The sequence below is a fragment of the Acanthisitta chloris genome, unplaced genomic scaffold (assembly GCF_000695815.1).
Source record: "Acanthisitta chloris isolate BGI_N310 unplaced genomic scaffold, ASM69581v1 scaffold4819, whole genome shotgun sequence".
Taxonomy (NCBI): Eukaryota; Metazoa; Chordata; class Aves; order Passeriformes; family Acanthisittidae; genus Acanthisitta; species Acanthisitta chloris.
In genome coordinates this window covers 96,897-123,717 of record NW_008690758.1, presented here as the reverse complement: position 1 = coordinate 123,717, position 26,821 = coordinate 96,897, and the positions used below count along the sequence as shown (strand labels likewise).

General features: G+C 43.6%; 1 protein-coding gene across 1 annotated transcript in view; it reads left to right on the top strand.

Moving 5' to 3' along the window:
• Positions 1-543: 543 nt before the first annotated feature.
• Positions 544-26,821, top strand: part of KTN1 (kinectin 1 (kinesin receptor)) — a 55,180-nt gene continuing 28,902 nt past the window's right edge. Inside the window, exons 1-19 of the mRNA XM_009081938.1 lie at positions 544-1,066; positions 2,661-2,798; positions 5,593-5,760; positions 8,755-8,885; positions 10,706-10,822; positions 13,307-13,447; positions 15,340-15,446; positions 16,921-17,053; positions 18,049-18,136; positions 18,435-18,601; positions 19,212-19,280; positions 21,040-21,077; positions 21,652-21,742; positions 22,029-22,097; positions 22,833-22,870; positions 22,988-23,078; positions 25,399-25,467; positions 26,289-26,323; positions 26,449-26,539. Coding sequence (XP_009080186.1) covers positions 544-1,066; positions 2,661-2,798; positions 5,593-5,760; positions 8,755-8,885; positions 10,706-10,822; positions 13,307-13,447; positions 15,340-15,446; positions 16,921-17,053; positions 18,049-18,136; positions 18,435-18,601; positions 19,212-19,280; positions 21,040-21,077; positions 21,652-21,742; positions 22,029-22,097; positions 22,833-22,870; positions 22,988-23,078; positions 25,399-25,467; positions 26,289-26,323; positions 26,449-26,539 — 2,304 coding nt within the window. The remainder of the gene's footprint in view (positions 1,067-2,660; positions 2,799-5,592; positions 5,761-8,754; positions 8,886-10,705; positions 10,823-13,306; positions 13,448-15,339; positions 15,447-16,920; positions 17,054-18,048; positions 18,137-18,434; positions 18,602-19,211; positions 19,281-21,039; positions 21,078-21,651; positions 21,743-22,028; positions 22,098-22,832; positions 22,871-22,987; positions 23,079-25,398; positions 25,468-26,288; positions 26,324-26,448; positions 26,540-26,821) is intronic.

Below are 26,821 nucleotides of genomic sequence, written 5' to 3'. Positions count from 1 at the left end.
TTTCTTCCCCTCATTCCACTTCTGAAGCTGTCATAAACCTGCTAACGAAAGGAAGCCGAAATTTAACTCCCACTTGCCAAGATAAAAATCTTAATTCATTATGTTTGATTTATGAATAAAAAGAGTGGTGTTGTGCACGTACTGGTCCTTATGTCACAGCCTCTGGAAGTGCTGTGTCATGTATTTCTGAAGTCAAAAGCTTTAACTCCATGAAATTCACATGGGGAGGGAGAATGAGGAAGATGAACAGTAAGGGAAGTGAACTGCTCTCTTCCCAGCTCAGTCTGGCAAACTGCAGTTCCTTCCTATCCAGTTAACAGCTTTGTAGCAAATGGTTAATGATTCCAGAAGTTGTTCCATGGTTGATATAGTTTGGTAATTTTATTAAAGGTACTTTAAGGCTATTCTGTAACAATGAGAAATCTTCTTTTATTATTGTTATCAGTGAAGAAAATAATATCAAAACCTGTTCCAAACCTGATTTTTTCCTTTTTCTTTTTCCCCATAGGTTTTTATAAGAAATTATAGCTAAGGAAAAGCACAATGGAGTTTTATGAGTCTACCTACTTTATCATCCTCATTCCCTCTGTGGTTATTACAGTCATCTTCCTCTTCTTCTGGCTCTTCATGAAAGAGACTTTATACGATGAAGTCCTTGCAAAGCAGAAAAGGGACCTAAAGTTTGCACCTACCAAGGCTGATAAAAAGAAAACTGAGAAGAAGAAGAACAAGAAGAAGGAAGCTCAGAATGGGAACATCCATGAGTCTGACTCTGAAAGTGCCCCTCGGGACTTCAAGCTGTCTGATGCCCTGAGCACAGATGAGGAGCACATCACTCCTGTTCCCTCGAGCGTGGCCGAGGCTTCCACCGGCGTCAGAGAGCGGAAGAAGAAGGAGAAGAAGCATAAGACCAATCAGGACGATCATGTAACTAAGGAGTCGGAAGGATCCAAGTCTTCAGGCAAGAAAGTAGATCCAGTCCCTGTTACAAAACAGCCCACTCCACCATCTGAACCACCAGCAGCTAAGAAGAAGCCTGGGCAGAAGAAGCAGAAAAATGGAATGGGTATCTGATGTTGCATATGCTTCTTGCACAGAACGCCAAAACAGTGTTCTGCTTTTTTGCAAGGCCACAGAGTGTCTCTCACAACTGTTCTGCCTGAGCTCTATGGGGCAAAGCTCCCTTCTAACCTTTGCCTTTTTATACAAGCTACTGCTTTTTTTCCCCCTGTTTTGCATCTGGCAGCAATGCTCTGGTTTTCCTCCTCCCGTCCTTGCCTTCTTCTACTAGAGATTAGGTGAAACAGAGTAGCTCCTATCTCTGCTTTGCTCTGTGGTTTGGCTGCTTTGCTCTCAAGCTGTCAAAATTCTGATTACCTGAAAGAAGTCATTAGATGTTTGCTGTGTGCACTCTGATGTCAAGCTATGAAAAAAACAGTCCAGTCCAAAGAGTGGTTACTCTGATAAGGAAGGGCAGCTAGAGAAACCTCAGAGCAGACTGCAAAATAAATCACTGTTTAAGTGCAGGCTTAATGTACAAAGAGGTGTTTGGTGGCTGATTCATGCAAAGAAGCACTTAGAGCTGCTTCCCACCTGCTACACCTCTGTAATTGAGTGGAACTGATGCTAAAGCTAGTCCAGCTGTTGTAACTGAGATATCCAACGTAGAACAGACCAAAAACTAGTCAGAGTTGCTTCTGACTGTCTTGACCATATCCTCAGCAGCTGACATGGCTCAATGTGGTTGTCTGACTATGAACAGAAGTTAAAAAGGAATAAAAACACCCAGTTCCAGAAATAAGTGAGACCTGAGGTGTTTGCAGATCCCCTTTGTGATGCAGGCACAAGCAGGTTTGCACAGGGAGTGAGGAAAAAGAACAGCATTGCTGCTTGATGTCGTAGATTTTTTCTTTTTCTGAAAAAAATTGCAGAAAAAAAAGACTCACCCACTGCCAACAAAAAAAAGTATTGACTCTTGTTTGTGGGTGTTCTCTGCAAATCTCTGTGGCACAGTTAAAATGTGGTCTCCAAGCACTGTTCTGAGGGCAGCCATGACTAACTCCTAGCCCTGATTCCAGGAGCTAACACCAGAGCTCTGCGCTGTGCGTGGCAGCTTTGACAAGGATGTTAATATAGCACAGGCTGTCCAGAATGATCAAACACTTCTCACTAGGAACAAAAGAACAGTTCCCTAATGGGAAACACTTATTTTCTGCTTCTCACAGTCCCAGTAGCTATTGGGGGTGTGTATTTAAAGTGCCCAAGTGGGTTTGTGGAGGGGAAAAGTGTATTTCATGCAGATAAGAAACTAATATGGGTAACACGTGCTGTCTGCTCTGTCACAGTCAAATCTGGATTGGATTTGTTCAACTGTTCCTTGCATTGCCATATGTTCTGCTTGTAGATGAGATTCCTGTCTGTAAAATTACTAGGTCCTGTGGCTCTTGACTCTGCTAAACCTTCCTATTGCTCTGGGGTCTTGCCTGATAGAGGGAGTGTATGTGTGTGTATATGTGTATGTAGATAACTTCATGTTCTGATTTAAAATACATGAGTTTGTTTTGCTGGGTGTGGATTTTGGCTGTTACAGATTTACTGATTTAAAAAGCAATGCTGAGAATACATACAGAAGAGCATATTGTTTTAATTGTCTGTTACAGATGATCAAGATAGTAAGACTGATTCCATTGTATCTCCTGCCAAAAAGCAAGAACCAGTGCTGCTCCACCAGGAGATAAAGCAAGAAAATGTATCTGGAAAGAAGAAAGTCTCTGCAAAGAAGCAGAAAGTTGATAATGGTGAGAATACAGACTGTGATTCAGCTGAGATAAACCTGACTGTTAAACCTTTCTGCCATCTGTACTTTAGTTTCTCTTCCTTTGGAAAAGAAACTCATAGAGTAATAACTCTTAATTTAAAAAAAACAGGAATTCCCTGTAGGAAAAATTGCTGAGGCTCAGATACTATTTAATTTTATCAACATCTGGTATCAGTGAGCATGGGATAAATGCTGTGAACCTTCCTGAGCTCTCTTGGATCCAGACATCCACGCTTGAATGAGGAGCAATCTGTAGACTTAGAGTATAAGCTGAGCAGGCAGTAAGTTGCTTTAAGCAAGGCATGTCTGGAACTGCTGCAGTCATCTGCCCCAAACAAGATTGCAGTTTTTTTAGCCAGTTGCTTTGACCACATTCCTCTCTTATTGTCCTTTTGTTGGCTTGCTGGTGCTCCAGCAGAAACTGTTCATCTTCGCTGTCAAGGCCTTCACTGTTCGTCATCCCTCGCTCCCTGCCAAGATGCTGTTTCTTGTCTCCTCTTGGCTCACTGTGCCTCTGTGTTTGTGGTTTTTTTCTTTTTATTTATTTTACAATGAGTGCTGTTGTGTCTGTGGCTTTTGGACAGTGTGTGACCATCAAGTTCTGTGAGGCCACCTTGTTAGCTTCTCAAAACTCTACTGGGACAGTTAGGAAGTTGGAGGTTGGTGCAGTGCTCCTGGAGTAGATGCTGTTGCTTACTGTTTCCTTGGTACTTTGGTCACATCATCAGGGTCCAGATCAGTTGAGTGCCTTAGTCAGACCAGGGTGGGATTCCAAGCAGTGTAGGGTTCATGTATAACAACTGAAAGAACTTCAGATAATTCTTGAAAGAAGCCTGTTGATGGGGAGCTTAGGATGTGATTGCCATTTATGGACATTAGTGTGCTTTTCCTGATGCATCTGGAACACAAGTCCTGTGAGGAGAGGCCAAGGGAACTGGGGTTATTTAGCTTGGAGGAGGCTCAGGGAGGACCCTATCCCTCTCTCCAACTCCCTGAAGGGAGGTTGTAGCCAGGTGGGGCCAGTCTGTTCTCCCAGGCAGCTAGTGACAGGATGAGAGGATGTAGCCTCAAGCTGTGCCAGGGAAGGTTTAGGTTAGACATCAGGAGGAATTTCTTCACAGAAAGGGTGGTTAGACATTGGAATGTGCTGCCCAGGGAGGTGGTGGAGTCACTGTCCCTGGAGGTGTTTAAGGAGAGACTGGATGTGGCACTTAGTGCCAGGTCTAGTTGACATGGTGGTGTTAGGTCATAGGTTGGACTTGATGATCTCAGAGGTCTTTTCCAACCCTTTTCTGTGATTTTCACTGTCCTTTTCTGAGGGGCCACAAATGTGTCTGTAAATGGCAAGTAAGTGTCAGTACCAGCTCAGCCAGCGGTAGAGCTGAGCTGTCAGTGCTGCAAGGGAATAATTCATGCATTATTTGAATGCAAGCTGTTCTCTTTTAAGGCCACCTCCAAAAGGACAGAGCAGAAATGAGCTGTGGTGAGCAACAGGGTTAGCCAAGACAGTACTGTGAGGATTTCAGGTGTTATTGACACTGCAAAATGTCTCATTGATAGTGAATAGTTTTTGAAAGGAGGGGAAGTTAATAAGGAGTGGAAGGGAAAATAGGAGGATAGTAACTGGATTAGATGGTGGATATTTCTGCTAGAGGAGAGCTCTCCTCACTTCTGAGCTTGCAGTATACCTGCAGGTATTTGCTGGCTGCTGAAGTGGAAAGACTAGCAGGTGACACAAAAAGGTCCATCTGGCCTCTTCTGTTCCTTAACAGCAGCCAGAATGGAAAAGTGTTTTATAACTGGCTCTGTGGCAGCCAGAAATGCATAATCATCTTGTGCTGCTGTCTGAAACCTTCCATCCCACCCAATTCCTCCTCTCTCTGGGCTGCTGCGTGACATCTGTTGTCCATCAGCGCTGCAGTCTGGGCTGGCTGGGTCAGTGAGCTTTCCTGCTGGGCCATGGCTCTGTGCACAGCCTCTTGCATACTCCAGGCAGTGTGGCCCAGGAGCTGGGCAAACAGCAAAACCAGCTCTGGCTGTTCCTGTTGCCCCTGATTTGTTGCACTTCCTCTCCCCTCTCCTGCTTGGCTGGAGAGTTCTTTGAGCAGAGGCTGTTCCTTACCATGTTCAATGCTGTGTGAATGGAGACCTGAGGTCAGGCAGGACCTCTGGGTACTTCTCTGCATCTTAATGATGCCTAACGCCTGTTCTGACAGATGAGATATCTTCATTAAGGGCAGCTGAGCCTGCATGCAAAGTAAGCTTGATTGCTGTCCCTACTGCATGTTGTGCCGAAGTGGTTGAGTTCTCAGGTGATGTAATCCATGTGAAAGTGCTGGCAGGGAAGTACCAGCTTTTAACAGAATAGGGACAAAAGGCTTCACTTATACTTCAGGGATGCTGAATGATTTCATACACTGCCACAAGGAAACCAGTCTCACTGATGCTGTGTGCAACTTTCTCATTAAAGTGAAATGAAAGTCAAAATATAAAGGTTCTTCTCTGCTTCTTGTTAAAATGCTAAAAGGCAGGTTTGGAAATAGAAATTTAATTGAAGCTATTAAATTACTGTGCATTAGAGACCTTTATTTAATGGACTTACCTGAAGAGCTTTAATGAGTTAAGCTATGAAGGATAATAGAAATAGAGAGTGTAACTAACTATTGAGGTTAGAGATGCTTTAATCCAACTCTAATATGTTATGCACCTTTCCTAAACATGTTGATGTTAATTATTACAAAGCTTTAACTTATTCTGTGGACTTTTGATTACAGTTTTGGTGGATGAACCTCTGATTCAAGCAACTACTTATATTCCTTTGATGGATAATTCTGACTCTGGCACTTTGGAAAAGCGAGAAGTAGTGGAAGTAGTAAAACACAATGTGAATGAGGGAATCCAGAAAAGCAGTGGCAAGAAACAGAAGAATGAAACAGATAAAGGTATGAAACTGATAATTCAATCCTGTTGGCATAGCCTAGTTGCAAACCTGAACAGGGAAAATGTGTGAGGAGGGGGATCCTCTCTTATGTGCTGGGAAGAAGTGATTTGTGGTTGCAAGATGCTGTTCTTGTGTGTGCTTGTTTCACTCTTGTCTTTGGCACTGTAGAAAGGGCTTTGTGCCATGTGAATCCTTTTAGTGCTGACTGTGGGCTTCTGTGTCCTCTGGGTGAGCAAAGCAGACCACACAGACACACACGAGCAAGTTTCACAGTGGGTAGGTCAGGCAGTGCTAATAGTGATGGACTCTAAACCTAGAGCTGTCAGCACAGGCTCTGGGAGTCTGCTTGAGGCTGGGAGTGCTGCCTGTGTGCTGTGGGGTGTTCATGGAGCTGGCTGGGGCTGACCTAGTTTGTATCTCTGAGTGCAACACGAAGTTACCTGAAGCAAATTGCCAGTGGAGATAGTCTGGCAGTTTCATGTTAAGTATGTTAAGGGGATGGAATGGACCTTGGAGATAAACTAGTGCCAACCTCCTGCCCTGGGCAGGGACACCTCTCACCAGAATAGGTTGCTCAAAGCTTTATCCAAGCTGGCTGGGGCTGACCTAGTTTGTATCTCTGAGTGCAACACGAAGTTACCTGAAGCAAATTGCCAGTGGAGATAGTCTGGCAGTTTCATGTTAAGTATGTTAAGGGGATGGAATGGACCTTGGAGATAAACTAGTGCCAACCTCCTGCCCTGGGCAGGGACACCTCTCACCAGAATAGGTTGCTCAAAGCTTTATCCAACTTTGAACACTGCACTGCCAGGGTTGGGGCAGCCACAGCCTCCTTGGGCAGCCTGTGCCAGTGTCCGTCACAGGAAGAACTTCTTCCTAAGATCTAATCTAAATTTCCCTCTTTCAATTTCTCCTCATTACTCCTTGTCCTGTCACTACAGCTCCTACCCAAGAGTCTCTCTGCAGCTTCCCTGGAGCCCCTTCAGCTCCTGGCAGGTTGCTCTGAGGTCTCCACACAACCTTCTCTTCTCCAGGCTGAGCAGCTCTCTCAGCCTGTCTTCACATGGAAGGTGCTCCAGTGCTCTGATCAGCTTCTTGGCCTTCTCTGGACTTGCTCCAAGAGTTCCATGTCATTCTGATGTTGGGGACACCAGAACTGTATGCAGTATTCCGGTGGGGTCAGGCAAGAGTAGAGTAGAGGGGGAGAGTTGCCCAGGAAGACTCTGAATTTTCCCTTCATTGCAATGGGAATTGGTTGGTACAGGGAAACTTCATACTCTCCCACAAATGTCTGGAGTGATTAAGGAGCACCCTGAAGCTTTAATAGATCAATGACCTGCTCAAAGCATGCCAGACTTGGTGGGCCATGAGGTGAGACCCTCAAATTTGTGGGCAGCCAGAGATAAGAAGCTAAGTGACTGAGCAGTGATTCCCTGCTCAGATTTGTACAGAAGATTTGCTCTCTGGCATTGTCCTGTCGCTACACCCTTTGGAACCTCTGTTTTTAGACTTGTCTTCTAAAATGCTCCCTTGAAAACTTCCTGGTAACCTTCTGTGGTATCTAGGTTGGATTCCCATATGCCTGAGGCTCCTTCAGTGCTTCTGCCTTAATGTCTGTGCTCTACTGTCCTGCAGCACCAAAGCCTCTCACGTGCAGCCGTCCCTTCTCATTTCCTCTGCACGCTGTAACCTTCTCTCTGAACTCCTAATTCTCCTGTGTCAGCTGGGATTTGGCCTCCCAATATAGAAATCTTCCCCTATTGTAATTGTAAGCTGCTTGGATGCAAGGGCAAAGTCTTCCTGTCTTCAGCGAGCACAGGCTCAGGCTGGTCCTGGCCAAGCTGCTATAGACTCTGGGCTAACTGGACCGTGGTCTCAGGGTCTTGGCATATTCCTGGTAACAGCATCACTGATGATGTCAATGCAGCAGTGATGTGGTCTGAAGTCTGTGGCCAAGACTAGGTTGAATTTAGGACCAGGAGAGGGTGTGCTAGAATTTCTCAGCACTTCCCTCCCCATGTTATGTAGTGATTTGGTTTTAGACTTGATCGTTTCTCTTGGGGCTTAGTATCAACTACTGTTTGTTTTGTTCTTCATTTATATTTCAGCCCCTGGGGATGTTTAGGTTTTAATGTGTACCCTGGTTTCAGTGACATGTTTAGCACTTGTGGTGAGGAACCTGGGCCCTTCTGCACGATCTTTGGGACAATTTCTGAACCAAACATCACTTCTAAGCTTGTGCTTTTTTAAATTCCTCCCATCCCTTCACATAGTTTTGTGCACTCATGAATATTTGACAGGGATACAGCATGCCTTGGTTGTGTGCTTCCATTTCCTGAAGTCAGGGAGCCACCTAATGACCTAGCTACGTGCAGCCTGGTTTTTGAGCAGTGTTTTTTGTTTGCTGGAGCATAGCTCGGTTGAATTGTCTTTCCTTGCCATTAAGAGGGATCTTCCTGATTTATCTTCCTACTGCCAAATTCCTTCTGCAGCAGTTCCCTCAACCTAAGTTTGGAACTTATTATTTTTCTTCATATTTTGCAATCAGAAATGTGCCAGTTTTTAAATTAATTAACTTGCCATGTGCATATTGCTTGTGCAGCCAGGCTGTCCTTTAAATTGAGAGCTCAGTTGGAATTGCTGTCATAATACCCTGGAAAGGACTCTTCAAGTTTTCACATTTATGCTATTTTTTCCTCCAAAATCTGTGTTGTGCTTTGTCTTCTCGCTAGCAACACTATAAATGTTCCCAACTGTACAAACAAAGTGGTTGGATTGGGTTTTTTCCTCCCCCAAAACTATCAGCTGGCAGATTGTTATCAGATTTAAATTGGAGAGATGTTTTTGCTGAGTGTTCATGACCTCTTGCTTCTTGGCATTTCAGGCTGGGATTAAATATAATACATAATGATAGCCCATCACATGCTGTTTTGAGGCAAAATAAATAGTTCTGTGTGGAGTCCAAAGTAAATAAATCCTCCTTTTTGTGTTGCAGAGAATGCTGAAGTGAAATTTAAAGACTTTGTGACATCCATGAAGAATATGATCTTCACTGAAGACGAGGCTCGTTGTGTTGTGGAGGTGTTAAAGGAGAAATCCAGTGCAATTCATGACTTCTTGCAAAAGGTGAATGACTGTGGGTGGGGGAGAGACAGAACTTGTTAGACAAACAGGAACTGGAAGAGATGCTGTCAAATTAGCTCTATCAATGTTGTGTTGTGAATTGTGTGTTCTATCTTTGGGACACTTTTTCCAGCTGGTCTGTGCCTGCTTTGCATGCAGGAAGCAGTTGTCAGATGTCTGTGTGCTGCCATCTGCCATCCCAGGGGCTACTGAGGAAGGCTGGTGGCTTTGGCCACTGAAGAGCAGACATGGCCGTGGAGAATAAGCAGGAATATCTAGGAGGAATGCTGCTGCTGACGTGTGTGTGTGTTAGCACAGAGAAGGTGTCTGGTGACTTTTCAGGGTGATCTTTCCCAAATGTGTAAATAGGATAAGTTATAGCAGAAATTAAGAAAAAGCAGCTGTGTCTGTGCATTTGATCAGCTAATTCTGTGTTTCGCAAATATATCCGTCTTACAAGTCTATATATTGTAGCCTGATGACTTGTCTGGATAGTTTTCATGGCATTGTAGGGCAAATCAGATTTGGAAGGGGGTTTGTAGTCCAACCTTGAAGCAGGACCAGCTATGAGGTCAGCCGAGGCTGCTCAGAGCTTTATCCAGTCTGAGGATCTTGAAGCCTTGAGGAACTGAGGCTGCACAACCTCTCTGGGCAACCTGTGCCAATGCTTGGCAGTTCTATTTAATTCTTGTATTCAAGACAGAAGAGAGCTGTGACTACTAGTATCTGACAAATACATACTCCTTCCTCCCATGACTCATCATGACTGTCACTGTGCTAGTAACATCCTGATTGTCACTTTTGAAATCTTGCAATTCTGTATTCTTCTGCAGAAATGGTACCAGGACAGAAATGCAGAACTAGATATGTGTCAGTGCAGTTAGTGCAATCCATGAGCATATCAACATAATTCGGGTTGGGAGGGACTTCATGGATGTGTGAATTGTTCTCTCTGTAGTTCATGCAAGACACCGACAATGCATTTATGGGACTGACACTTCCTTGCTTCTTCAGTTATCAGACTTCATTGAGTGAAGTCTGAGTAGTCCAACCCCCTACTGGAGGCAGAGCCTGCTCTGAGCTCAGCCCAGGCTGCTTAGGGCTTTGTTCATTCTAGCTTGAAACCTCCAAGGACTCAGACTCCCTCTGGGCAGCCATCAGACTTCACTGAGTGAAGTCTGAGCACAAACATGTAGAAGTTGTGCCCCTTACTGCAGTTATTTCATTTTTAGGAGCAGTGTACAAGTGGCAGGACCGTAGGGATTGTTCCTCTGGGCCTGTTCCCTGTAGTATCTCTGAAACTTTGTGTGTCAGTGTGCCAGCAGAAATGTAATTATGCCAAGTGGAGGCTCTCCTGGGATCACTGATCTCAGTGGTGAGATATTTCAAGAGATTGTTTGTTGGATTAAACCTGCTTTGAGTGTGGGTTGGACCAGGCAATCCCAGAAGTCCCTTCCAGCCTCAATTATCGAGTGATTCAGCATCTCTGCACCTTCTTCCATTATTCCTCTTAATGGCTGTTCTTTATTTTCCCCACTGCCCCCACAGCAGCTCCCTTCCAACAGGGAAGCACCTTAAGAGCCCATTTATTCTCTAATTGGTTTTGGTGCATTTGAAAATGCATTTCCTTGTCTGATGAAACAGACACTGCAGGATCCATTAGCAGCAGAATTGGGCACTGGTGGTGCCATGTATGCCATGCAGACAGCTGATTTGGGGGCAGCAGGGGGTGTTTTCTCCTCTCAAGTTTGCTCTGCTGCCTGTTAGTGTGCTGTGGCAGTACTTGTGGCATGTATGGTCATTTTTGTGTTCTCCTGCTGCAGGCTAACAAGGCTGAGATAGCTGCAGCTGTGCATCAGCTGCAGGACAAGGAGAAGATGCTTGCTGCGATGAAGGAGGAAGCAGCTGTGGCAAAGGAGCAATACAAACAGCTCTCCCAGGTAAATATAAAGAGCTTCAGGTGTATAGAGAGGTGTGGGAGAGGAGCAGGAGCTTGTAGGCCTAGTAGCCAGCAAATGCTGATTCACTGAGCTTAGTATAAGTAGAAAGGTGGAATTTTTATCCTGAGAAAGCTTACCAAGACACTGTTTGGTTTTATGTTGTAATGTTTTCATGTAGAGCTATTTTCCAGTAGTTTTTCCAGAGAGTTCATTTACTGGGACCATTTTTCTTTTCAAATGGTTACTTTAAAAACACTTCCTTCACGAGTGTGAGATTGGTGTGTGGATGCAAATATTAAATGTCTTTCCTGCAGTGCAGTTTTAATTTGGTCTGTGTTCTAACATTCCAATATTTGTGTGCTTCCAGGCACAACAGTCATCAGCTTTCTTCAAAAAGGAAGGTACAGGAAGTGTAGATTGCCTGCTTAGCCCCTTGAGGTGCAGCTCTGATTGCGCTGGACTTACAGGGACGCTGATGCATCACTACCAAGACTGGTTTATGAAATTTGACTTCTTTTTAATGAAAGTTTCAGAGGAAAGCACTTACAGTAGAACAAATAATTAGAGGTAGATATGAAGTGAATTAGAGTCTTCTGGGAGGAGGATTGGACTCAGGAAGGTCATGTTGTGGGGCAAAAGTTGGGCATAGCTAGTTGGCTAAAGGTGGGAGCAGAGTGGCTGGAGGACATGGGGGTTGGGAGCCTTGGGAGAAGAGAAGGGATGAAGGGAATGAGTGTTGTGTGAGCTCCTGGCAGGGCACAGGTAGATGTGTGTTTGAAGGTGGGATCAAGAGGTTTGGGATAGTCAGTGTGTAACTGTAGGGAGAAAGGGCTTGTGATGTGTTTGGAGACAAAAAAGAAACTGACTTAGGACTGCAGAATGAAAGGGGGAGGTACCTGCAGCTGGGGAAGGTTATCTGCTGCTGGAGGAGCAGGAGGAATGGATGGATGAAGGAGCCTGGGTGTGAGAGAAGCTGATGTGGTTGGAAAAACCATCTGCAAAGTGGTGCTTGTGAAAGCAGGGTGGGAGCTGCAGAGAAGTAGGGGTTGTTGGGGGTTTTTCCCATTTGGATTAGGGAAGGGAGAAAATGGGTAACAGCAAAGTTGCTGCAGTGCTGAAGTATCAGAATAAACAAGAGACAATGCTCAGCTTGACTGATAAAAGCTCTTCTAATTAATGTATTTCTCTGAAAACACTGCTGAAAGCTAAAGGGACTTTCAGGTGCAGAGATGTTCCTGCAGGGGCATTGATAAAGATGAAAACTGGAGAGAATAAATGAGAGCAAGAGGTGCCTGACCTCAGAGGAATTTGGCAAAACACAAGCTTGGTGAAAGTTAATCTTCTCAGGATCTCTGGTACTACCCTCATGGTGTATCTGGGTTAGTGAGGACTGCAGATGGATGGTGGGATTGGTGGAGGAGTAGAGGAAGCCGCAGTGTGTCCTGGTGCCCTTCTTTTAGTTGCATCTGGGTTAGAAATAGCATGGAGAAAGCTTTGTGTCAAGCTGTTTGCATTGTGTTTGCAGAAGTGGCTTGAAAACTTTTGGTGTGACTCAAACACCTAAATGCCTCTGTGGACATGGGCTTAGGAGCTTGTGGCACTTATTCAGGGGGCACAGCCTCCTCAGGTAGTGAGTTAGATCTGAGAGAATAGCTTTTATTTAAATTAAAAGCTGTGAAAAGCTGTAATTACTCTGAAGAGATGGAGAGTATTCAGGCTAATAATTTAGAGCACTTCAGTTGTGTGTCCCTGGCATTGGAAGGAGCTGTGTGGCTGGAGACACCTGAAGCTCAGGTAGTACAAATTCCTTGTTGTGTGGTAAGAGCTGCTGAAAGTTTTTTGCTTCATACTGCAAGTGCATTTAGACTGCAGAGGAGCAGCTCTATGCATTTCTCAGGTGTCTGGGTTGAATTACTGGCTACTAAATGATTAATAGCAATGTGTATTTTAATTTGGAAGCTCTAACATGGCATCCTGCTGCTGGGATTCAGGCCTTCTCTGGCTTTTGTAGTGTACTGATAGCCCATCTCCTCTGGCAAAGCTGTTGGCATTGCAAGCTGGTTCAAAACAATTATTTTACTCTAAAGTGCTCTGTTTTGTCATGGTGCTTTACCTGTGTTCTTCCATTTTGCTGAATTTGGGATGAAAATCTAAGGCTCTGCCCTGTGTGATATCTGTGGTTTTAGTTGTTAGGACTCTGTGATTTGACCAAACTTGATAGAAATAAGACTCCATCACTTCTGAGGAAACAGGTCAGTGTTTAAATTGGCAAACCTTTTAATAAATGTGCAGTTATGCTGATCCTAAATCTTCATGAAGGTTCTGGAATGTTGATCAGGCCTAACAGTCATTTCTCTGAGTAAACATTGATGCTGACTTTGGTGTGATGCACACTTGCTATATTTTTAGTTATCTTAAAACATTGGCTATCAGACTCTGCAAAGGAGCAGTGGATGATGTTTCCCTTCTTCCTTCCCTCCACAGGAGCTGGTTGCAGAGAAGGAGAGGAATGGTTTGCTTACGGCCAAAATGCGGGACCGCATCAACACCCTGGAGAAGGAGCACAACACTTTCCAGAGTAAAATGCACGTGAGCTACCAAGAGTCTCAGCAGATGAAGATGAAGGTAAATGCTGAACCTAAACTATTTGAGTTGATGTTCCTGCACAAGCAGATCAGTGCTGAGGAATCTCTGTTGTAGCGAGGGGGCAAAGCTTTGTGGCAGTTTGCTAAGTTAAAAGGAAGACAAAGTGTTCTCAGAGGTGACATTTGTAGTCTGTAAAAGCAGTGCTAGCCAGGCAGCTAGTCCCTGATCTAGTTACTTTTCCTTCGTAGCATTGTGCTGAAATGTTATTCAATTAAAGTGTAAAATCTAATTGAAATACTCAGCTTAAGAGAGCCACTAATGCTGATGATCATTTACCAGCTGATAAATCTCTTTAAAATTACAGTACAAAGTAATGTACAGAGCACAGCATAACACACAAGAAATACCATTGCCTGGGGGAGTGCTTTGGTGAAAATATTCGAAGAGCAGACACTTGTATGTTTTTAAGACCCTTGTTAGTCTCTACTGAAGTTACATGATAATGGAGCAACATGAGAGGAGTTTTCCATCAGATTAAAAAGTTTTCTGAGGAAAATGGTCTCTTACACCAACTTGAACAGTGCTTTGATTTCACATTCTGCTGTGGTTTTTTTCCTGTGTGAATGTCACAGCATCAGGCCCAGCATGTGAGATTCCCACCTTTAATATTGTGTCTTCTGTCTCAGCACTTTGGGAGTAGCATCTCTGCAGATTTGGAGCAGAACTAAGTTCTCCTGGGCAGAGACAACTGGATAGTGAGGATTTTGCTGCTGGTTGGAGAGGGGGAAGGAGGTCTGGGCACTATTGGGAGGGTTTTGCAGACACTGCTCTCTGAGGCAGAGCTGGAGAAAGGATGCTCAGAGGAACCAGTGCTCTGGTCCTGCTCCCTCTGGTGATGTGCTGCAGCATGGCAGAGAAGCTGAAAATTGTCAGAGCTTCCAGTTATATGGGGTTTGTGCTCCTACTGCTGTTGAGATCTTATTGGCATTAAAAAACCCCACAAAATAGAGAGGGAAAAGAACTCCCCAACAACCATCCAAGGTGGTTCAGCTTGTTATGTGTGTTGGTGCAGAGCTGGAGGTGGCTGCCCTACAAGGGACAGTTCTTCGCTGCTGTGGTTGTTACACAAACGTTTATTTGGGGTTTTTATGTAAAAAGTGCTGACTGATGAGTCAGCCTTTTGATGGAAACTGGGTCTGGGAATGGTGTCAGCCATGTCTGTAAACTGGCACTGGTGAAGCAGAAAGTGTGTAGCTGTCTGTGCTGAAGGATTTTCAGAGCAGGCTGGTGGGCTGCAAGACCAGCTCTGCAGTTGTCTGCATATACAGAGTCCTTTTCTTCTCCTTGAGTCCTGTCCTTTGATTATTTTTTTACACTATTCTGAACCTTATCAGGGCTTTTTTCTGCCTCAGTTTGGAACCACATCAAAAATCAGGATATTGATGAGGTCTAACCTTAAGCAGTTTCCATGCTGCCATCTGTGTATTGTGAGATATTTTATACTTAGTTGTTTTATACTTTTCTGCTTTGTTTAAAGGCTTTGTAAACTTTAATGGCAATTCACAGTAGGTTTATTTTATTTCCCTTTGGAAAAGTAATACATTGATATCCAGTTATTGATATCTCAAGTTATACAGATACGTGATTGGTGTTCTGTGTAACACTTGGGTAGTCTTTTAAACAATAAAAATGTTGATACACTGATATAAAAGGAAACCTGTGCGTTGACTTGAGCAAGAGGGTCTGAGTAGCACAGTTTAATTTAAGAGTAGGTGTGTAAGGAAACTTCCCCTCTCCCATAAAATCCACTTAGTTTTATTTACTGAAGCTATTGTGATATCTTATCTACTGCTGCAAGCTGTTGGTTTGTTCTTTTTTTAATTGCTCCTTAGTTTAATCTTTTATGGAATTGATCTTTCTTTCCCCATCAGTTCCAGCAACTCCGTGAGCAGATGGAGGCAGAAATAAGCCACCTGAAGCAGGAAAATGGTATCCTGAGAGATGCTGTCAGTACTTCCACCAATCAAATGGAGAGCAAGTATGTTAGCAGCTACTTGGAGCTCTGTGTGTTTTTAAGCTTTCCCTGAAGAGTTGTTTTGGCTTCTGCTGCTTTTGTTTCCATCTCCTTGGCTGTCTCTGAAGTAGTGGCTAAGCTAGAACACAGCTGTTTGGGGCTGGACAGGTAGTTGTGTTTGCATTGAGCCAAAGCTTTCAGAACAGATAACTGTCTCTTATCAGATTGAAGCCTGAGTTTTCAGAGTGGTGCTGAGGAAAGAAGTGCAGCAGTGCTCAGCCACAGCTGGTGTTTTTGGCAGGGTGTATATCCTTTCCCTTGAGGCTTTAGGAGAGGTGCTGATAGTGACCTCTTGGGAGAGCAGCAGCTCCAAACTTATAAATCAGTCTTGCAAGGAGAAATAAGTATTGACACCCTGCAGTTAACACTACAGCTGGGACAACATTTGGATTTATCTGCTGCTGGGGCAAATGTTTGGAGAAACAAAAAGACTTCTCAAGGTTTTGCCTTTTGGGAGTTATGACTCGGGCTGCCCCTGAGCTGCTGGCAGAGAGGATTGTGTGTGTTGTGGCAAAAGCTGAGCAGCCTGGTAAGGTATACAGTAAACAAAACCAACACATAATATCCTCTCAGGTATTTGATTTGTTACTGTTGGAGACTAGAATATCAATACCACTGTCAGGACTTGTAAAGGGCTTGGTATCTTCCCCTTCTGGCTGTGCTGCTCTTGCTGATGCTGCTTCTACATGTACCTTTGTGAGCAGCTTCTGCACTGCCAGGTGCAGCTCTGCAGAGCTGGTCGATAAAACAAGTACTCAGGGAAGGGTACTCTAAATTTAGGTGTCCTGTTCATTTAAATAAAGCATCATTATCTCTTAGACAGCTCTCTTGGAAAAACCTTAATTCAGGCAAACTTCAGATAAAAATAAAGTGCTTTTTATTTGCTTAACCACAAAGGGAAGCCTTTTAATATCCTTCCCTTGGGCTGTACAAATGCATCCCCCTACGTGAGAGAGTGCATCAGATACCTCCCTAAGTTAATAGACAGATCAAGGCCAGGAGGCAACAAATAGTCTGAAGAGATGTGTGCAGTTAGTAGTCCAGGAAGAATAGTCCAAGATCAATAATCCGTTATGGGAAGAGGAAAGGAATGTGAATTTCAAGGTGAGACCTTTCCTTATGCTGAGCCTCTTTAGTTTATATCAGCCTGTTCAGATCATGCCAATCAGCTTGTAAACGTTTAAAAGGAACTGATGCTTGTGGTTTGTTAATGACCTTTAGTTTCTGACTCTGGCTTGGAGCTGCTGTGCTGTGCTGATGGCCAAGAGTACCTGACCCTCAGCCCTTCCCTGCGATGAAACAGTTTGGGGGCAAAAAATCCAAACTCTCCCAGTCTGGCTCTTTGTCTGCAAATATAGGACTTGGTGTTGATATTTGAGTAGCTGCTGGTGTGACCTATGGTTCTTGTAAGAAAAGCTGTGAAAACGTTTATTTTTAGGCAGTCAGCTGAGCTGAACAAGCTGCGCCAGGACTACGCGAGGCTGATGAACGAGCTGGGGGACAAGAGCAGCAAGTTGCAGCAAGAGGAGCTCCAGAAGAAGAATGCAGAGCAGGCAGTGGCTCAGCTAAAGGTGACTTGGGTTTTCTCTGCCTGTCAGGTTGTGCTCAAGGCTTTATCTGAGTGGAGTTCTGAATCAGTGGGATGTGGGGTGTGAGAATTGCTTTAGCTGTGTCTGTTTCAGATAGGCTGAGCTAGTGTAGGGGTGTGCTTAATATTTTCGTTCAGTGCACTGTTTGTTGAGTGACTACAGACCTCTCTATGAAGTGAAACTTACCCTTCTAGGTAAATAGCTTTGAAAAGCTTAACTGGTGATGTTGCACTTAGAGTTTTGTGAGTGTACAATTCCAGCAAGAGTTGGTATTTCAGTGTCCTTCATCCAGACAGCATTGTCCTTGTGTGATTGGATTTGAAGCTTTTTTCTTTGAGGCTGTTAATGCTTTCCTTAAATGTATGTTTAGATTTTTAAATAAACATAGTTTTTAAAGAGTTAAAATATAAATGGACTAGCTTCTGGATGCATCTCTTTGCTTTTCTTTGGAAGAAGAGGTCTTTTGTATTGATTTGTTTTCAGAAGTGGAACTAGTGTTTTCAGATGAAAATGCCAATCCAGAGCTTGTTCCTTTCTTCATATTTGCAATTAAGTCTTGTATACTAGAAGTTCTCCTTGCCTTTTGCCCTGGCAGGTGGAGAGTTGGTATCTAGAGTTGAAATATGTTTTAATTTACTGGATGCAGATTTATGTGATGCTTGGCTGGTCTGGCTTCTGGTGTTAATTCTAAGCTAGCAAGGCAAAGATGCTACGTTTTCATATTACAGAAACTATTCTGTTAAGAGCCTATAATGAAATCCTGTTCACAATTTGCCTTTCAAATTAATAGGCTAAACTAGTCTAGGAGGAGGATTACAGAGCACTCTGTCTCTCTGATGTGCCCTAATGGAAACAAGAAACAATTTCACTTCATTGCCATATGTTTTGGGAATAGAACTGAGGAGATGAACTCTGAATGTCTCAAAAATAAATTAAAGGTTAGGCTTCTTTTCATCAACTCTTTCTTCAATGTGAAGGTCCAGCAGCAGGAAGCAGAGAGAAGATGGGAAGAAATCCAGGCTTATCTCAGGAAAAGAACAGCAGAACATGAAGCAGCACAACAAGGCATGTATCACAGAATTCCCAGATAACTCCTGCTGCAGTTAATTGTCTGTTGCTATGTGTAAAAAAAAAAGATGGGGGGTACTATTGAGTAAATGTCTTGAAGCTCAGGCAAAGTCAGTACTGCTTCAGCACTCTGGGAAATGGTGTGTTGTGATCCCAGTTTGAGTGCTGATGTGGGAGCTGAGCCTTGGCTTGCTGGAACGAGGCTTCTACCCAGCCTCCCTGTTTACAGTGAAAATGATTTCCCCCACAGTTAAATATTGACTTCTGAATTAAAATCCTGACATTTCTGCTACAGATGTGCAGAATAAACTTGTGGCCAAAGACAATGAAATCCAGAGCTTGCACAGTAAACTTACTGATACAATGGTGTCAAAACAGCAGCTGGAGCAGAGGATGCTGCAGTTATTGGAGGCTGAGCAAAAGAGAGCTACTGAGGAGGACTCCATACAAATGCAGGTGCAGGTAGTATTGCTGAAGTGTTTTAAGGGTTTGGGTTTTTTCCTCTCACTTTGTGTCTATGGAAACACAGTAATAGCCTTGAAATGCAGCTTTAGTAAAGCTTTTCCACTGAGTAAAGACTGAGAAAACTGAGTCTACTTATGAAGAGAGACCTTGTGTGTGGTGCTGTGAGGAGGTCTGGGGCCATCTCATGCCTGAGAAGCATATTGGGCAAGTCAGGAAGATGTGCTGACCCAATTCTCCAAGCTGTGAAATAATGCCATGGTCTGGGGAACACCTTGGGAGAGCAACCTTTGTTTGTGTGAGCTCTTCTGGAGTGATCTCCCTTCTCCTGGCATCAAGTGGTGAGAGGCAGCATGGACATCACTCTTGAGGGCTTCAGGGGAACCAGATGGCTTTTGATGGAGCAGGGGATATTTTTCCCTGATACAGAAAAGGTTCTTGTGCTTCCGCTCAAACTGGTTGGTTGTAGTGGGGAGAAAACCAGCATCTTTGAGAAGTGTCTGACATGTAAATGCTGAACTGTTCTTACTAACATAATCATGGCTAAAAGCTAATCCTAGCCAAAGTTGCAGATCTCAGCCTGCTTTTCTTTTCTGTGCTCTCTTACAAGGAGCTGATAGAGCAGAATGATGCTTTGAATGCTCAGCTTCAGAAGTTTCATTCACAAATGGCAGCCCAGGTACAGCATGTTCTTAGACTTCCTTTTGTAGTCATGAATTGTGAACTTTCATTAAAAGTAAGAGTTTTTTTCTGTAGCTGGGTATAAGATGTAATGCTAAAAGCAAAGACTTGTTAGCATCCTCTTTTTTTGATATTTCTCAAGCTGATTTAAAACTTGAGCTTCTGTTTTTTTGGGGAGAAAATTCACTCATTCCTCCCGTAGTGGCTTTTATTAAGAACCAAGGGGTATAGTACCTTTTTGAATGTTTGTTTTCTGTAGCTTTGCATGTGTACAATTCTGTCTTGTGGTTCTTTTGGTGTTTTTGCAGTCGTCCTGTGAACCACCTGGTCATGCTTTTCCCTTGTGAGAAACAGTGTCTTGTAATAGCTCCTGTATGAAGCTGTTTATTCATTTCAGTGATAACTTCTGTGTAGAAGAAAAAAATCACACCAAAACCCCCCAAACCTGCACAATGCCTTTCTCAGTTATCTTAACCTTTAAAAACTGAGTTTGAATAGTTCGTTTGAGACATTGTTTCTGTTGTAAACACTACGTATAGCCTTAGGGTCAGTGGAGTTACTTCTCTGTAGACGTAGGTCACAGAAATCAGCTCAAAAAGGCTTTGTGGACACAAGTGGAGACTGTTCCTATGCTGTTGGGTTCTTCCTTCTTTTAATCATGGATGTGCTTGATGGAATTTGATTAAATTCCACATCAGATTGAACATCTGGCTTTTCTTGAAGTGCTTTAACACGTTGGGTGGGGAGAGTAGTGAAGGAAGAGCCACTCCGGGTTTACAGCATCTTCATGACCTGTTCCTCTCATCCCAGTCCTTTGAAGGGCTTTGGAAATAATTCCCTAGGGCAACTTTACTTTCTAGCTTCAGGTTGCACAAGGAGGCTGTTGGAAGGAGGTGTGTGCTTCTGTCATGTAGCTCCACTGGCCATGGAAATTCAGGGATGTTTTTCCACCATGGACAGTGTGTGTGAAAAACAGCACTTTGGGGAAGCAAAATTGGACTGGATCCCACTCTGGACATCAGGGTTGATGAAACTCATGGTCATTAAAGACACCCTCTGGGACTGGATCTATTTGTTCCCTTTGAATTTTAGATTCCCTTTGATAGAGATATTGTTCTCTGTGGTATGATCTGGATAAGGGACTATAGGGATTGCTGTAGAGTCCCATGGGCACATGCTCCAGGATTTTGGGGAAGAGTAAGGCTGGTTAAGGAGAACAAATCTGAAGCACAAATGAACATGAAGTTCTGCCACAACTGCTGCCAAACTGGATGTGAAACAGTTTGCAGAGGTCCCTTGATGCCTTGATAACCAGTGAGATGAGTCTCTCCTGCCCCATTGTGAGCATCCACATAAGATTAGGCCTTTTCCAGCAGGGAAAAACGCTGCTTGCTGATTTTGTTGCTGTTTCTGTTACTAACACAAGTCCTGAAGCACTCTGCAGGGTTTTCTTTTGTTAAATGTGAGCAGTTTGTTAGCAGAATGTCCCACTATATTTCTGGGAGACAAGTGCTGGTGAACCCTGTGTCTTGTTTGAGTCTGGTAAAGGGCAAATAATATGGGTATTGTTGCCATAGGCCAAAGGGGAAGGGACCTTAGTATGTTTTGGTATTCCTTCAATGTTCCTTAGCCAGGAAATAGTTGGAAGTGTCCTGTGCCAGTTTAAAATAACTAGACAAATGCTCTTGCTGGCTCACTGTGGATGAGGATTCTTTGACTTGCTTTACTTCCAGCTGTTTTTTCTTTTCCTTCTGCAGACCTCAGCTTCAGTCCTGGCAGAAGAACTACACAAAGTGTGAGTATTCATTTCATCTGGGATTTGGGAGGTGTTACTGGCTGCCACCTTCCCTCCATGCACGTGCAGTGTGTATGGGGGGGACTGGCAAAGGGAATGTTGCTGTCTGTGCTTTTAGCTCCTCATGGGATTGACTTGGGAGCTGGAAAACAGCTTCCTACGGATTTCCCTTCCATGTCTGGCCTCGGGTTTGGAGGCTGTTGTGTGTGGTCACTGTACTGCACAGAGAACAGCATCTCTCCTGTTCACCTCTGCCTGTGTGCAGGGTCAGTGCAGGAATGTGTGTGACCATGAGGATTGTTGCTATTTGGGCTTTATGGCTGTGCCAGGAGAGTTCTCCCTTTGGGAAATGGGGGTGGTTGTTGTGTTTCAGAGCTAGGGAATGTCTCATAAAGTTTTTGGCAAGCAAACAACATTTAAAATGGAAAAGTGTCCTAAAGTGTACAGTCAGCAGGATTTAGAGTTGGAGCTGGACTTAAGGCCAGTATGTATTGGGAGTTTAACCTGATGGTTCATGTAGTGCTTCTATCCAGATCTTTTTGTACTGATCTGTTATCATTTCTCATCTGTGCAGGATTGCAGAAAAGGACAAACAGATAAAACAGATGGAGGACTCATTAGGCAATGAACATGCCAACTTAACCAGCAAGGAGGAAGAGCTCAAGGTACAATAAAAGCATGTGTAAATGCCACTGAGCCAGGGAGAGGCTCCTTGGCTGCCTGTACAAAAGGAAGCTCCCAAGGCTGCTGCCTTTGGGTTTGAAACAGCTCTTTCAGCTACAGGGCTGCTCATTTGGCTCTTATAGCCAAGGCCAATGCTAGGTGCTGGGAAAGCTGTTGATAAGCTTGAGGAGTTTTTCCTTCAAGAAATAACCTGAAACACTTTGCCTTGGAGAGTGAACTTACCTGAAATACTGTCTGAAAATACATTTCTTTTTCTCCTTCCTTCAGGTCTTACAAAACATGAACCTATCCCTGAAATCAGAAGTACAGAAGTTACAGGCTCTGACAAATGAACAGGTAAAACAATTGCTTCATGAAATACTTAATTTTACTCCCTTCCCACTACCTGTTCTGTCATACATGCAAATGCAGATCTATTGGCTTTAATCAAGCTGTGCTTAAGCACATTAACGGTGTGAGGCTTCCGAATCGGGCTAATACCTGATTCCCTGGTGTCCTTAGAGCTGGTGGGAGGTCTAATTCTTGCCTCTCCTTCACCAGCAAAGTCTCTCTCCTACTTGGCTATTCAAATTTACTGAAGCAATTTGCTTGGTTGGTTTAGATTTTCAGGCCTGCAGAACTCAGGGCACTTCTCAGGATTGAACACAACTCTGTGCAAACGTGCAGTAATGGAATTTCCATACAAGGGTCATCAGCATGCCCCCCCAAAAAAACCCACAAGCACACAACCCCCCTGCTTCACCTCACCTCTCTTTAGAAATCAAAGTGGTGTCCCTCTGCTACTGCTCTGTGGCCTGTTCATTGCAGAGGTGGAAATGAAGTGTTTAATTAGAGATAATCCTGGTTGTCAGATGAATCTCAGATCTTCATCCCTTTGTGTAATTGCATGCTTGGCTGGTGTTTTTTGGTGTTGTAAAAGTGCATGAAGGCAAGCTTACCCCTTTCACTCTTGATTTCAGTCGTGTGCTGAGAGGCCAAATGACTTGTTCTAGCTGTTTAATATTGTGGAATGAACAGTTGATTGAATCATGTGATGTATCCTAAGTCTGTGTTAATCCTCTTTATATCTAGGCTGCTGCTGCACATGAGCTGGAAAGGATGCAGAAAAGGTAAATAGCTCTGGGATTTGATAAACAATGTTTTACCAGTCTTTTGTGTTCTTCTGAGTGATGCTTTTTGTAAGGCTTGGATGGGGAAACATATCTAACTCTTCTGCTGTGTCTCAGCATTCACATCAAAGATGACAAAATAAGAACTCTTGAAGATCAGCTTCGAGAAGAACTTGCCCAGATTTCAAACACAAAAGAAGAGTTCAAGGTAAGATACAGAACATGTATTCTTGTGCCTATTTACAGTAAGCTTTGCAGACTTTGGAGGTTGTGTAGCAACTGCAGAACAGTGAAACAAAACTGACTTTGATGGGTTAAGGTAAATTACGGCATTGTGTTTGCAAGGCAGGAGCGATGTGGGATGTCACAGTAGTAGCAGCAGCCTGTGCAGCAGAGTAAGAGAATGGGTAACACAAGTTAAATGCAGTGTCAGCAGTTGTGAAGAGTGAAGGCTTTGAAATCTGCAAGAGGAGCTTGGACAGTAAAAGCTGTTGTGATTTTTCCTGCATTCCACCTTCTAATATGACTTTCAAGGCCTTGATGTGAGCCTTTGTTGCTTGGATTATCAAGCCCAGTCTTTGTTTTCTGTCAGGGTAGGTGTGAAAATGTGTATTTTTCTCTGCCTCCTTCCAAATTATTCCTCATAAGGCTGCAGCTAAATTGCTGAGGCTTTTGTTCTGACATCTGGGGTCTGCACAGCAAAGCTGCTGCTTGTTTCTAGATGGTATGTGCAGAGAGCAGCTTAACTCCTCCTTGCCCTCTGCCACCTTAGCCTTTTCCTTCTGAACTTGAGCTGTTAGAAACAGCCCTGCTTCCCAAGAAAGGTGATGACCCTTCTTCTGAACTCCTTTCAAGCCCATGGTGGGTACTGCTGCTCTTCTGATGTTCCTGGTGTGAGGTCAGTCACCCTGAATCTCCCAGGGTCACGTTGGGAAGTTTGCTAGTAAGGAACAGAGCAGGTAGGCAGTGGCAGAGGCAGGATGCTTTTGTAGGAGAAGCCTCATGAGTCTCCTGGAGCTCTTTGAAGCAGGTAGTAAACTTGATTCATGTATTAAAGTGCCATTTTCAAAGATGTTTTGATGAGAATCACTTGCAAAGCTCTGTAGTTTCTCTAAGATGTCAGAATAAGCAGGAAGAAGTTTGCTCAATTAATATAATAGGAGACAAAGTACAATTTCAGCTGATCTTTGGAACAAAGCTGTTGACTAAATCTTCAGTGAAGTGTGTGCTGTGTAATGGGCACATAAATGCTGTGGAAAGAGGAGTGGGAAGAGATGACAGGCTGGAGTAAGTGGGCAAGTCTCAAGCTAGTGACACTCTCAGGGCTGTCAGTGTGAGGGAACATGATAAAATGGCAGATGAAGTGGTGAAAATGAATGTGAGGAGGAATAATCTGAACTTCCTTTAGTGTGATGGTTTCTGTAGTAACTGTTACCCAGGAAAAAGACCTTAGAGGTGTTGTGAATGGTTATGTGCTGAAATCAATTCAATGCTAAGTAATGGCAAAAATCACCTGGAGGCAATTCTAGCAGTTCTTGGGAAGTGAATAGAGAGCTGAATGCAGATCATCATGATGATGATACTGCAGAAATCTACAGTGTGCTCTCAGCATGAATATTATGTGCACTGCTAGTCTCCTCTTCCTCCTGTCTTTGATCCCAAACACAAACCAGACCAGTACTGTGCTAAATGCTTCCACCTGAGGAAGTACTGCTTTTTTCCCATGCACATGAAAGAGGGAAGATTCAGGTTCAAAACAGAGCAGTGCTTTTAATCCTCACTGTTGCTGTCCCTTCCTGCTTGTGTTTTCCCTTTAAGGCTTTGGGTCTGAAGCACAGAACATGTGTCCTGCTTTTTGCTTCTGTAGAGCACCAAGCAAGTCTTTAAAGAAGGCTTTGTAAAGCAAAAAGCAGTAATAATAGAGGAGGATTTTAAAATACATATGAGGAATCCAGGCAGGCAGCCTGTCTGCTAAGGGCTGCTGTGTCCATTGTGTGGCCAGGAATGCTGGAGGAGGTCTGTGGTAGTGCTGTTTGTATTCCCCATTCACCTCTTCCCAGCTTCCAGTTGGACCCAAGTGTGGGAGCTGTGCAAACCTCTCTGCTTGGACTGCCAATTCCTTGCAGTGCCTCAAGGCAGCTGAAGGGAACTGGAGAGGAGATATTGGACCATTTGCTTTGCTAGATGAGTGTTTTGTAAGAGGCAGCTATCGAATCTTGACATGATGCTGATGCTGCTTTAGGAGCAAAATGCATTTTTTTGAACTTCTCACTCTTGTTACTGTCTGATTCTGTGCCAGGGAATAAAGATGGTAACAGCTGAATTTCTCATGGGAACATAAGGACAATACTTTTGTCCTTAGTGCAGAAAAGCAAGAAAGAAGAGGAAAGGACTCTTTGTAGCCTTGTAGCTTCCAAAGAACTTGCTGTAATGACTTCTGTGCTATGTAATTACCTCGTTGCCATTATGGAAACCTGTAGTTAGGATTTGCAGTTCTGAACTGATAAAGTGTTTAAATTTTCTCCCAGGTTCTCAAGGATCAAAACACAAATCTGCAAGCTGAAGTTCAGAAGCTGCAGGCTCTTCTATCTGAGCAGGTATAGCCAGTGTTTGCTGAGGTTATACCAAATATTTTCTGTTCTTTTAATTTCTTCAGTGTTTCTTTCTTAACCTGGCTGGAGGCTGAAGCGGTTGGTGTCAAAACCTGATGCTTTATAGGTATCTTCCATGAAGGGTTCAAATAAGGCAGTTGTGACTGTCTTCTAGACCTAGTCAGGAGTGTCCAAACAAAATGCACATTTTTTTTTTTCCTCTCTCCTGAAGACTCCTGGCTTAACACAAACAAGAGCTTACTTCTGTAACCACTCTGTTCTGTGGACAATTTTCTGGAATAAAAAAATCCCAGGAGCTCTTTGTCTGGAGCAATTCCCTTTCTTCTGCTGGAGAGCTTGATTCGCAGGCATATTTCTCTGGGTCTGCCTGATCTAGAGTCCTGGCTGATTTTTCTTGGAGGCTGCCTTATTTATCTCATAATATTCTCTCACAATGTGGTGGTGTTGAGAAATCATGAATGTTCGGCTGAACGAGCCTCAGGTAGAGCTTGTGGTTCTGATAAATGCTCAAAAGAGGCAGATTTCTAGGAACTGAGCTGTCTGCTGTAGATTAGCTGCTGCAAGTCCATCAGTGTAAATTCAAGCCTGGCTCTGTCCCTCCTCTGAAAGACTGACTGACATCTTTCCAGTATCAATATTAGACAGCACATGCTATAAGGACTTTCTACCCCTACTTTATTTTCCTTCCTGGATTAGTGTTGTAAACAACCTTCTGGTTAAGTTGATGCTCTCCAGTTAGTTGTTTTTTAAATCCCAAACAATTATTGATCCAACTAATGGTGATCCTATTGTGTTTTTTTTAATAGGCAAACAAAGATTTAATAGAGCAGATGGAAAAAAGGTGAGAAACTTTTTATTTTGAGTCAGAGGCAAAAATAAAGATGCTGTTGGCAGTAAGGTTACTGTTGATAGCTAAACTGCCTTCAAAGGTTAACTCTCTCCTAATGCTCATTCTTGCTTTCTCAGCATGAGAGAGAGGGATGATAAAATCAAGACAGTTGAAGAGCTGCTTGAGGCAGGACTCATACAGGTGGCTAATAAAGAGGAGGAGCTGAAGGTAAAATCTCCTGTATTATCTTTTGCTGGGCAAGTAGAGTTTAAGTGCTGTTGTGGGAAGTGTGTGCTGGACTGCTCATAGTGCAGTGGGAGATGATTCCTTGTGAATAGGGAGAGCATCTCATGGAGACAAGGTTAAAACCTTTTTGATAAGCCAGACTAAGCATGAGCATTGATGGCATACAGTAAGTGCTTCTCTCTGCTTGATCTAGGCCAGATTTTACTGGGACACAATCCTGGTGTCCTTTGGAATAAAGGGAATATATCTCCAGAGCTGCACATT